This window comes from Pristis pectinata, chromosome 15 (assembly GCF_009764475.1).
Source record: "Pristis pectinata isolate sPriPec2 chromosome 15, sPriPec2.1.pri, whole genome shotgun sequence".
NCBI classification, from domain to species: Eukaryota; Metazoa; Chordata; class Chondrichthyes; order Rhinopristiformes; family Pristidae; genus Pristis; species Pristis pectinata.
In genome coordinates this window covers 5,856,121-5,869,014 of record NC_067419.1, presented here as the reverse complement: position 1 = coordinate 5,869,014, position 12,894 = coordinate 5,856,121, and the positions used below count along the sequence as shown (strand labels likewise).

The 12,894-nt window shown below is 48.1% G+C and overlaps 1 protein-coding gene across 1 annotated transcript in view; it reads right to left on the bottom strand.

The window, feature by feature from the left end:
• The window catches only part of LOC127578530 (cytidine and dCMP deaminase domain-containing protein 1-like), a 37,513-nt gene extending 26,790 nt beyond the window's left edge, over positions 1-10,723 (bottom strand). The window contains exons 1-3 of the mRNA XM_052030670.1: positions 10,588-10,723; positions 5,700-5,806; positions 3,452-3,638 (exon numbers count right to left, since the gene is read on the bottom strand). Of these exons, the coding sequence (XP_051886630.1) occupies positions 3,452-3,638; positions 5,700-5,771 (259 nt within the window). The 5' untranslated portion in view covers positions 5,772-5,806; positions 10,588-10,723. The remainder of the gene's footprint in view (positions 1-3,451; positions 3,639-5,699; positions 5,807-10,587) is intronic.
• Positions 10,724-12,894: the final 2,171 nt, after the last annotated feature.

Here is a 12,894-nt window from a genome sequence, read left to right as displayed (position 1 = left end):
TGATGACCCGCATCCCAGTGCTTTGAAAGAGGTGGCTTTGGAGACAGTGGGTGCTTTGGCTGTGTCTTCTTCCAAAATTTGACTGATTCTGGAATGGCTCCTGAAGACAGGAGGGTACAAATGTGACCGCAGGATTTAAGAAGAGAGAGACACACAACTGGGATTGACTGACCTATTCTACTGAAACAGCAGTGGGGAAAATGCTGGAATTTAAATGAAAGACGTGATACCACTTAGAAAATAACAGTATGAGAAATGTGAACTTATGAAAGGGAAATCATGGTTGAGTAATCCATTGGAGTTCTTCATGGATGCATCTGGCAGAGTAGATGAGGGCGACCAGTAGATGTGGTATATTTAGATTTTCAGAAGGCCTTCGATAAGGCTTCATATGTGACATTAGTGATTAAGGTTATAGCACATGGAATTGGGGTAACATGTGGACAGAGAGTTGGTTAGCAGGTAGAAAACAAAATATGGGATTAAACCTCAGCAAGACAGACTGTGACCCATTATAGGAAGGTTGTCAAGATTGCGGAGAGGGTGCAGAAGAGGTTCACCAGGATGCTGCCTGGATTAGAAGGTCTGAGCTATAAGGAAAGGTTAGACAAACTTGGGTTGTTCTCCCTCGAGCGTCAGAGGCTGAGGGGAGACCTGATCGAGGTTTTTAAAATTATGAAAGGTGTAGATAGGGTAGACAGTCAGAATCTTTTCCCTAGGGTAGAAATGTCAAACACCAGAGGATGTGCTTTTAAGGTTTGGGGGGGGGGGGTGGGCAGGGAGTTTGACATGAGGGGCAAATTTTTTTATGCAGAGTAGTAGGTGCCTGGAGTGGGTTACCAGGGGTAGCAGTGGGAGCGGGCAGCTTGGTGGAGCTTGAGAGGTTTTTTAGACAGACACATGAATATGAAGGGAATGGAGGGATGTGGATGATACACAGGAGGAAGACATTTAGTATAAATCGGCATCAAGGTCGGCACAACATCGTGGGCCGAATGGCCTGTCCAGTGCTGTGCTGTTCTATGTTGTATGACCAGTGGTGTACCGCAGCAATCAGCGCTTGAGGCTCATCCGTACCCAAGCCTGACCGAGAGGACCAAATGCAGCATTTCCAAGTTTGCTCATGACACCAAACGAAGTGGGGATGTGGGTGGTGATGACGATGCAAAGCTCAAAAGGCACACAGGGGTTTCCCATGGACGACCTGATTTACTGAGATACACAAAACCATAAACTTTCAAAGAATTTTTCAAGCTGGTAATAATGATAGTAAAATGTTAACAACTGTATATATTCCATTAGTTTAATTATGGGTAGTGTTAGGGTCATTATTTGATGAAATGAAAGAATTTTCGCAAGTGTGTGTAGAGCGATACGATACAGGTAGCTACAGAAGACGGAGATTCTGACACTGCAAGTTGGGTGAGTGGGTAACAATTTGGCAGATGGGGTACAATACGGACAATTGTGGGGGTATCCGCTTTGGTAGAGGAAGCAGAAATGCTGACACAGGAGACTGCAGATGCTGGAATCTGGATCCAGCAACAAACAATCTGCTGCAGGAACCCAGCGGGTCAAGGAAATGTCGACGTTTTGGGTCGAAACTCTGCATCAGGACCGAGAGTGGAGAGGGGGAGATGGCCGGTGTAAAGAGTAGAGGAGGAGAGGTGAGGGGAAGGGATTCCGAGGTGATTGGTGGACTGAGGAGGGGTGTGAGATGACAGGCAGGTGGTGCCAGGGAGGGGGGTGGATCTGGGAGGCAGTGGCAGGTGAATGAGAGATGGAGGCAGACAAAGGCAGAGAGAGGAAAAAGGGGAATAAACCAGATGGAGCGAGGTGAGGGGAGGGGAGGGTGGAGGTGGGAGGCAGCCGCTGGAGGGAGATAAGTGGGAACACAAAGGGCCACCAGCACTGGACTCTGATCAGTAAAGGAGGGGGGAATGGGAACCACTGGGGGAGAGGTGAACGGCCGTTGGAACCAGAATAAGATGGGGGTGGGGAGAACCTGTGTGTGAACATTGTGGGTGTAGTGAGTGGATGGAACCAGGAGGGGGAGGGGTCGAAGGTGGGTGAAGCGGGGCTGGGGGGGGGGTGTTATGAGAAATGAGACGAAAATGAGAGGGCAAGAGGAGGATTGGTGGGGGGAGGGGGAGGGGAAAAGGGGGAACGAAAAAGAACGAAAACTAAACTCGGAAAACTCAATATTCATGCCGTTGGGTTGCAGACTACCCGGGCGCAACATCAGGTGTTGTTCCTCCAGTTTGTGTTGGGCCTCACCCTGGCAGTAGAGAAGGCCGAGGACAGACGGGTCGGTGTGGGGGCGGGAAGGCCAATCGAAATGGCACGCAGAAACGCTGAGTATTTTCAAAATGTTAAGAGACCGAGAGCTGTTGATGTTCAGAGGGTCTGGGTGTGCTTGTACCTGTCACTGAAAGCCAACACCATACAGGTGCAACAGGCAGTTCATTAGACAAATAGTCCTGTTGCCTGTACTGTGAGGATTCGATTGCAAGAATAAGGATGTCTTCCTGTAAGCATGCAGGCTCTTGGTGAGACATCACCTGAAGTATTGTGTATAATTTTGCTCTCTTTAGCCAACGGAAGATGGAACTGCTCTTGAGGGAGTTCAGTGAAGGTTCACTGGACTGGTTCTGGGGATGATGTATCTGTCACATGGGAGGGCGTTGACTGGGCTGCACCTCTGCACTCTACAGGTGAGAAGAATGAGATGTTACCTCATTGAGAGGCAATTACAGGGCTACAGATGCAGGAAGAATGTTTGTCCCGTCTGAGGACTCCAGACCCAGGAATGATGGCAGCACAAGGTAAATGGTGTTGGTGTAGGAGATCAGGTGTGATCTTGACGGCCCACTCCTGTTCCTGTGTGACTTCCATTGTCTGTAACCTCGCTGAGGGTGGTCGAGGCAGATTTAATCCTGGTTTCCAAATCACCTCCATCATAACGTTCACCCAACCCAGTGGTTCCTCTCTCATGGTCCCTGGCTACTTATTCATGGCATCTGCCTCCTCTTCTCAATCTATTTTAGTCTGTGTGCATTTCCCCCTACTGCATGCTCTACTCCAGCCTTGCTACCACCTCTACTGGTTCCTCTGTCGCCAGCTCTGGTCTCTCAGCTGTCTGCTCCATGCCTCTACCATGGACTCCTTCCTCATTGTCCCCTCCCTCTACCATGACCTTGACCCTGTGCCTCTCTTCTCTTTCGTAGTGCCTACTGCTGTGTCTGTCAGCTCTCTCGTAGCTCCCACACTTTTCCCATGAGTGTTTACCCTTTGTTCAAGCTTCTGATTCCCTCTGTTGTTGTGTACGCATCCTACGGTGATACCTTATTGAGAAATGTTCTGCTAGGTTTCCTCCTCACTGCAGGGATGAAATGAGGAAGATTTCTGACTTTACTCGGGAACCCCGGTCATCCCATTACCCCACACGTACCTTGAATGAGTAGTTTTGCACAGATGATACAGGGATACCTGGACAGGTAGATGGTACATCCCTGCAGACACCTTGGAGAGGAGAGAAGTGCTTTCTGCACAGCATGAAGCCCATTTCTGGAGCAGTCAATGGCAAGTATGTGATTGCTGCCCTTGGTGTTCAGGATAGCAATGCCGGTTTTATAAAACTGAAATTAAAACAAAGGTAGAGAGGACCTATCACCTTCAGCTCTGAGTTTTATGTATTCCATCTCCTTCAGACATAGAAGGAGGCCGTTTTGGCCCATGCTGGTCCAGCCACATAGACGTCACAGCCAAGAAAGCGCTTCTACTTCCTCAGGAGGCTAAGGAAATTTGGCATGTCCCCGTCGACCCTCACCAATTTTTACAGATACACCATAGAAAGCATCCTATCCTGATGCAACACAGCTTGGTATGACAACTGCTGTGCCCAAGACCGCAAGAAGTTGCAGAGAGTTGTGGGGACAGCCCAGTCCATCATGGAAATCAGCCTCCCCTCCATTGACTCTGTCCACACTTCCCGCTCTCTCGGGAAAGCACCCAACATAATCAAGGACCCATCCTACCCCGGTCATTCTCTCTTCTCCCCCCTCCCATGCAGAAGATATAAAAGCTGGAGAACATGTACCACCAGGCTCAAGGACAGCTTCTATCCCACTGTTATAAGACTCTTAAATGGACCTCTTATACGATAAAGATGAACTCTTGATCTCTCAATCTACTTCGTCATGGTCCTTGCACCTTATTTGTCTACCCACACTGTACTCCCTCTGTAACTGTAACATTATATTTTGTATTCTGTTTTTTCCCCTTGTACTCCCTGGAATGAATCTGTCTGGATGGCACGCAAACAAAGCTTTTCACTGTACCTCAGTACATGTGACAATAATAAACCAATTACCAGCCAGTCTCTGCTGGCTCACAGGATGATCCCATTCCCAACTCCACCCCATTTCCTGTCACTGGGAATCACTCATGGGTTGGTGTCGGACCTTCACTCTGTATCTAATCAGCAGGGGGGAGCATAGGACAGCAGTATCGTCCCAGTACTGGGCAGAGACCAGTTGCAGGTATCAGTCCAAGTGACTCTATGGTAACAGGGGATTGCATTCCTCGAAAACTATCCGTATTGTGATTTTCTGTAACATGAGGCCACGTCTTCTGGGCAAGCGTCAAGAAACGCAAGTTGAAAGCAGATAAATTTTATGTTGATTTATTTACTTTTGTGCATGTAGATTCCATGAGAGTGAATTTTATCCCGTACCTCAAACTTTTGGGTAGTGATTTGTAAATTCTGTAAGTGTGAACTTCCTTTAGCTGAACAGTGGTGATGTGGGGATCGCCTGTATGATCAACCTCATGGGCTGCCCAGATTTGAATGTTTGACAATGTCCAATGTATGAATGGCCCAACAAAGAACAAGTGTTTCCTTTGGTGGAAAGGTCAAGAACCCAAAGTTTATTGCCTGCGGGTATGTGTATGATCTGGAAGTCATTGCTTGACATGGAAATGGACAAGCACTTGAAGAGAATAATAACTTACAGGGGTAAAAGGGACCAACTGGATCACTATTACACTGCAGTGGCATGGAGCCAACCAGCCAGTGGTCTGAAACAAGCCCTTTCAGTCTTTCTCACAGCATTTGCCAGGTTCAGTGTGGGCCCAAGAGCCTGAGGGACAACCTGGTCACAATGACGAGGAACGGCCAGGAGAGTGGAATGTCTAAGCTTCCCCGGATTTCAGGTTTGTCCCAGTCATTTGGGATGGTTGACGTGTAACACTGTTATTCAGTTGGCCATGTTGGGAGAACATGGGGGAAAACCACCAATCAGTTGTTGGGAAATGGCTGGAGTTCATCGTTAGGGAAGTGGTAACTGTGCACCCAAAACACTCAGGTAAATGACTGAGCAGAGGCAACACGGCTTTATGAAAGGAAAATCTTTTGAGCGATCTAAAGGTTTTTCCAAGATACAAAAGCTGGAGAACACGTACCACCAGGCTCAAGGGCAGCTTCTATCCCACTGATATAAGACTCTTGAATGGACCTCTTGTACAATAAAGATGAACTTTTGCTCTCTCAGTCTACCTCGTCATGGCCCTTGCACCTCATTTGTCTACCCGCACTGCACTCTCTCTGTAACTGTAACACTATATTCTGCATTCTGTTTTTTCAGACTGTCATGGTATGGACAACTCCTGCTTCTATCTCGTATATTTAAAGTACTTACTTTAATATTGTCCTTTTCTTTTGGCTCCTCACACAAGGGAGATCTTTCCATGTGCAAAGCCAGATACATCATCAGGTCATCTTTCTTTGACAAGCGGATCAGGCCACCTACGTCCAACCAAGGAGACACAGTGTGAGATCCCACTCTGAGAGGTCACAGTCACCTCTCTGACCACCTATTTGCTCTTGACAATAATATTGAGATACCAGTTGTGACAGTTGACATGAAGTGATGAGGGTCCCAGGCAGAGGATGCTGAGACCACTTGTTCTGTCAGTCACTTTACCAACCAAACAAAAAGGCTCTGCCCTTGAATAGAATTACCTCAAAAGCTTTGGGAGTCATGCTAATCAGGCAGCTTTAGGATATATTTCCCTGGAAAACTACATTGTACCTGCTGTTCTAATTTCTTTTGATTAATTAATAGATAATTTGTCTTAAATTGAACTGAAATAGAAATTGCTGAAAATATTCAGCAGGTCAGGTAGTGTTGGTGGGGAAAGGAGCAGAGTTAGTACCTCAGGTTGGTGATTTTTCATCAGTACTGTCTCACACTGAGTCTATCCTGAAACCTGTGCTCTGCTATATTTCCCTACTTGGTCTCTTTACTTCATGCAACCTTTCTTCAGCCATGAGACAAGAAAACGCGCTCACTGAGCCAATTGAAACAGTAGTTTGATGCAGTGCAATTGGGTTGAATATATTGTGATTATTTGTGGAAAACTGGATATCTGGCACTGAATACAGTATCAGCATGAAGCCCATTTTCTCTTCAGCTTAAAATATTACTTTATTTATTGAAATATTTCATTGCAAAACCATTTGATTGAGGAAATCCAAAATGTGGATTCCTGTGGATCAGGGAGAGGGTTATTACTCTTCCTTAAGAAGTGCTTACGAAGAACTTAGAATAACTTTAATGTTCCCTTTTTTTTTACTTACAGTACCTCAAACATCAGTGCTGTGAGCAGGCAGGAAGGCAACCTTCTGACGAAATTAAATCATCGTCTTGAGCATTGCCATTGACTTGGGATGTTACATTGCTCACCTCATTTCAGCCTCATTTATAAGGTCAGATATGATCTTGGTCAGCATGGACCAGTTGGGCTGAAGGGTCTGTTTCTGTGCTGTATAACTCTTCGGCTCGATGATGTTGGATCTTTGCACTTGCCCAGTGCTGCCCTCCAGTGGCCTCCTGATTTTAATCACCCAACACTCAAACCCATGTTCTGGAACTACATCCAAATTACTTCCTTCTTAAGATGTTCTTTGAAACCTCTCTGCATTATATCCCTTTGTCCATCTGCTCAGGCAGTGCTTTATGTGACAGTGTCAAACTTTGCTCAATTTCAGTTTGAGAATAATTCTGAACGACCTTTGTGATATTCCATTAAAAAAGGATTGCCATATTGCTGTTCCTTGCAGCTGCCGCCACCCCTTTCATGAGCTTCGTTTGGGATTGATGGATGGGATGACACCGATACCTGTTCCATACTGTGTTTCTCTTGGGTTGTTTGATGATGACACTTGATGTCAGAGCAGAAGGCAAACACTGCCAATATACAGAAACTGCAGATGCAGATGCTGGAATCCAGATGAAAAACACGATGATGCTGGAGGAGCTCAGCAGGCCAGGCAGCATCCGTGGAGAAAAGCAGGCGGTCAACGTTTTGGGTCAGGACCCTTCTTCAGGACTGAAGATAGGAAGAGGGGAAGCCCAATATATAGGAGGGAAAAGCAGGGCAGTGATAGGTGGACAATGGAGGGGAGGTGGGGTGGGCACAGGGTGGTGGTAGGTAGATGCAGGTAAGAGCTAGTGATGGGCAGGTGCGGGGAAGGAGGGCAGAGCAGATCCACCGCGGGTGGGTCAAAGGGAGGGAGAGAGAGGGGAACAAAAGTGTAGAATAAAGAGATAGGCTGGGAAAGGGAAGAAGAGAAGAAGCCTGGTGGGGGGGGTTGGGGGGTGGGGTGTGGGGAAGGGGGTGGGGATTACCTACAGTGGGAGAATTCAATGTTCATGCCGTTAGGCTGCAAGGTTCCAAGACGGAAAATGAGGTGCTGTTCCTCCAGTTTGTGCTTGGAATTCTCCTGGCAGTGGAGGAGGCCGAGGACGGACCTATCAGGGATAGTGTGGGAGGGGGAGTTGAAGTGACTGGCAATGGGGAGAACCATCCCGCCTCCCCTCTTCTGTCCACCTATCACTGCTCTGCTTCTCCCTCCTATATATTGGGCTTCCTCCTTTTCCTATCTTCAGTCCTGAAGAAGGGTCCTGACCTGAAATATTGACCGCCTGCTTTTCTCCACGGATGCTGCCTGGCCTGCTGAGTTCCTCCAGCATCATCGTGTTTTTCACTGCCAATACTACCATTTGTCTGTGATTTAATTCTCCATCCTGCTTCTACGCTGATGTGGCTGGCCTTGTATACTGTTCCAGCAGCCCAGTGTAAGGTCGGCACACTGGCAAAGCTGGTAGAGCTGCTGCCTCACAGCACCAGAGACCCGGGTTCGATCCTGACCTCGGCTGCTGTCTGTGTGGAGTTTGCATGTTCTCCTTATAACCTCTGGGTTTCCTTCAGGTGCTCTGGTTTCCTCCCACATCCCAAACACATGCAGGGTGGTAGATTAATTGGCCGCTGTAAATTTCCCCCAGTGTGTAGGTGAGTTGTAGAATCTGGGGGGGGGGGGAGCTGAGGAAAGTGTGGGAAGAACAAATAAAATGGGATTGGTGTAGGATTCAGGTAAATGTGCTGGCATGGAATCGATGGGCTGAAGGCCCTGTTTCCCTGCTGAACCACTCGATGACGGCAAACAATACCTCATCTTCCAGCTGGGCACTGTGTCCTCAAATTATGAGCAAATCCTGCTCTTGAATTTCAGATTTTCCTCCCCTTAGTTCCAGATTTTATTTGTCTTCTCCCATTAACATCTCTTCCAGAAATCCTTCCTGCAATCTCCCTCATCTTGCTCCACCACACGTGTGAGTGGATCCCTCCACTCCATCACACACCTTCCCTTTCACACTCTCCTCCGCTCCCCACTTTCTCCACATCAAAAGGCTTGTTTGATTTCTAACTTCTCCCAGATCTGATGAAAGTTCATTCACCTGAAAGGTGTACTCTGTTTCTCCCTCCACAGATGCTGCCTGACCTGCTGAGGGTTTATTTCCAAAACCATTAGCATTGGGAATAACTGCATGGTGCCAATGGCAAAACACTCAATAGGTCAGGCAGCATTTAAGGTATCTTTATTAGTCACATGTACATCAAAACACACAGTGAAATGCATCTTTTGCGTAGAGTGTTCTGGGGGCAGCCCGCAAGTGTCGCCACGCTTCTGGCGCCAACATAGCATGCCCACAACTTCTTAACCTGTACGTCTTGGGAATGTCCTAGGAAACTGGAGCACCCGGAGGAAACCCACGCAGACATGGGGAGAACGTACAAACTGCTTACAGACAGGGGCCGGATTTGAACCCGGGTCGCTGGCGCTGTAAAGCGTTACGCTAACCGCTGCACTACTGTGCCTGCCCACATTGTGGAGAGAGAAACAGAGTTAATGTTTCTGGTTGATGACCTGAAGAATGCCAAATTCTAAGAAAAAACATCAAAGGATAATAAAAAGGGATGACTATTTAAAATTAGATTTTATATCTGTGAACGAGCATGCATACAATTTCCTTAAAGATTGTATACTTTTACTCACCAGGAGATTCCGCCTGTAATAAAAAGAATTGAAGTATTAATTCCACAAAAGCAAAACGTAGACCATTGTTTTTATTACCCCTCCATTGACTCCGTTTACACTTCCCGCTGCCTCAGGAAAGCAGCCAATGTAACCAAGGATCCCTCCCACCCCGGTCATTCTCTCTTCTCCCCCCCTCTCATCAAGGAGAAGATACAAAAGCTGGAGAACACGTACCACCAGGTTCAAGGACAGCTTCTATCCCACTGTTATCAGACTCTTCAACGGACCTCTTATACAATAAAGATGAACTCTTGAACTCCCAGTCTATCTCATCATGGCCCTTGCACTTTATGTGTCTACCTGCACTGCACTCTCTCTGGAACTGTAACACTTCATTCTGCATTCTGTATTTTTTTCTTCTTGTACTACCTTGAGGTACTTACATTAAGGAGTGATCTGGCTGGATGGCGCACAAACAAAAGCTTTTCACTGTACCTCGGTACATGTGACAATAATAAACTAATACCAATTTTCTATGCACAAAGTGTATCAAAGTCATTAAGAGGTTCATTCATTATTTATCTTGAACAAATGAACTCTGCAGAGTGTGCAGTGGAAATCTGGGTCCTGTCACAAAGGTGGAGACTGAGCAAAGTCCCGATGAGAAACATTCGTATTTCCAGTGGAAAGGGACTTCCAGACTCCCAGATTAACTCTTGGCATGGAAGGAGGCTATTTGGCCCATCAAGCCTATCCCAGCTCTTTTCTACCAGCTGTCCACTTATTTCCCAGTAACCCATTCTTCCCACCTTCCCATTAACTTCCCCCAGATTCTACCCCTCACCCACACACCGGGGACAATTCACAGCAGCCAAGTAACCCACCGACCCGCACGTCTCTGGGATGTGAAAGGAAACTTAAGCACCCGGAGGAAACCCACACAGGCACAGGGAGAACGTGCAGACTCCACACAGACAGCGCCCGAGGTCAGGCTGGAACCCGGGTGTCTGGAGCCGGAGGGCAGCGGTTCTAACGGCTGCGCGGCTCTGCCCTCCCTTAAGTTGAGCTGCGACCGGTGACGGCAGCGGTGACTGAGCTCCCACAGTCCCTGCCAGCTGCGCCAAGGACGCCAACTCTGCACGGGTGCTGAGGAGCAGCACACACAGTAGCTGAGGTTCTGCGCAGGCAGTGAGGACTCGGCTTACCTGAGGATCCGGCTGTTTGCTGCTCTGCTCGGGAACTGAAAGTTAACAAAGTAGTTTAGGAGCAGCTCTGTTCCAAGTTGGAATTTGGGTGCAAAGGAGATTTAAAACGAATCAGAAAGCAATGCTGTTGGAATGATCAGTGCGTCAGAATATGGACGGTGAGAATTACATGGGAACGCTGTGGGGAAAGGGGATTTGTGAGAGTGGTGACTGGGGGGGTCGGGTCGAGGTGGTGGAGAATGTGGGTGGGGGCACGGGGAGGGGAGGGGGTGACGGAGTTAAGAGAATGTGAGGGGGTTAAAGAAGAGCAAGGAGGTGAAAGGAAAGGGTGGGAAGAGGAAGGCAGAGGGAGGAGGGGCAACGGGAGGGGAGGAGGCGGGGGTTGGGGGAGAGGGAGAAGGTGAACTGGGGGAGCGCGAGTGAGGGCAGAGGGGGACAGAGTGAGGGCAGAGGGGGACAGAGTGAGGGCAGAGGGGGCAGAGAGTCAGGGCAGAGGGGGACAGAGTGAGGGCAGAGGGGGCAGAGAGTGAAGCAGAGGGGGCAGAGAGTGAGGGCAGAGAAAGAGAGTGAAGACATTTCACTTTGTAAAGAGGGTGGTTTTATTTACAGAAGTTCAAGCATGCATTACAACATTGGCAGCAGCTTAATGAAAATGGTGTGACAGAGTTGGGGAGTGTTGTAACTTTCCTCCTGGAATTTTACAGCAGTATTTGCAGGCCCAGACACTGAGAGCTCGACTAGTTAAAAGTCTTGCATAATATGACGCCACAGTGCGAGGTGCCGGAGATGAACAGAGTCGGTGAGGTCTGCAGTGATCAGAAGTGCTGAGATCGGAGAAGTCGATGGGCAGCATCTACCCATCCTACAGTGGTCATTTGATACTTGGAGAAGGTGACCTGACCGATTCCAGGAGCAGAAAGCCAAATGGGAAGATCAAAGAAAGACAGCCAGACTAAACCCGGAGTCAATAAACACAGAAGGGAGGGGGAGAGAGTGCAAGGGCAGGAGGGCTTTTGCCACAAACACAAGGGAAACAGGAGTAGGAGGAGGCCAATCGGCCCCTCAAACCTGCCCCACCATTCAATATGATCCTGCCCTATCTGCCCCAGGCCTCAGCTCTTCTTCTGTGCCAGATCCCCTTGGCCCTCAATAATCCCTTCTGTCAAAAGTGTATCTTCCTCCACCGTAAACACCCTCATCATCTAAATTGGGGCAAGAGGGTTCCAGAGATTAACCGCCCTGTGCAAGAAGACATTTTGATGCTTCTCACTTTTAAATGACCACTCTATAACTTTGTAACCATGTCCTCAGCTGCCAGCCTTGATGAGTATGTCACCACCATCACGGACTTTACCAGCAGGTGGATGGAGGACTGTCAACCAAAGGAGACAATACGGGTGATCCCAAACAGTAAACCATGGATGAACTGGGAGATCCACTCCCTACTGAAGTCGAGGACTGCTGCACACAAATCTGGGGATCCTGATCTGTACAAGAAATCGAGGTATGACTTTTGGAAAGCTATCAGGGATGCCAAGAGGCAGTACCGACTCAAAATAGAGTCCCTGAACAGCCGTCAGTTATGGCGGGGCTTACATGCCATAACAGGCTACAAGACAAAGATGGGCTGCATAGTTGACAACAGCACATCCCTTCCTGATGAGCTTAATGCATTCTATGCGTGTTTTGAACAGGAGGGAAGTGGATTGTCACCACCCACCCTGACAGCCTCCAATGCAACTGAACCCTTGGTCATCGTTGAGTACATAAGATTAGACTTCCGGAGAGTAAACACGAGGAAAGCATCTGGCCCAGATGGTGTCCCTGGCCACGTGCTCAGATCTTGTGCTGATCAGCTGGCAGAAGTACTTATGGACATATTTAACCTCTCCCTTCCTTTCAATCTCAGGTTCCCACCTGTTTTAAGAAGACCACTATCATCCCGGTACCGAAGAAAAGCAAGGTAACATGCCTCAATGACTACCGACCAGTGGCTCTGACATCCACCATCATGAAGTGCTCTGAGTGGCTGGTCATGGCACACATCAACTCCAGTCTCCCAGACAACCTGGACCCATTGCAATTCACCTATTGCCGAAACAGGTCTACAGCGGATGCCATCTCCCGGGTCCTACATTCAGCTCTGGAGCATTTGGACAGTAAAGACACCTACGTTAGACTATTGTTTATTGACTACAGCTCTGCCTTCAATACTATAATCCTAAGCAAACTTGTCACCAAACTCTGAGACCTGGGACTCAACACCTCCCTCTGTAACAGGATCCTTGACTTTCTGACCAACAGACC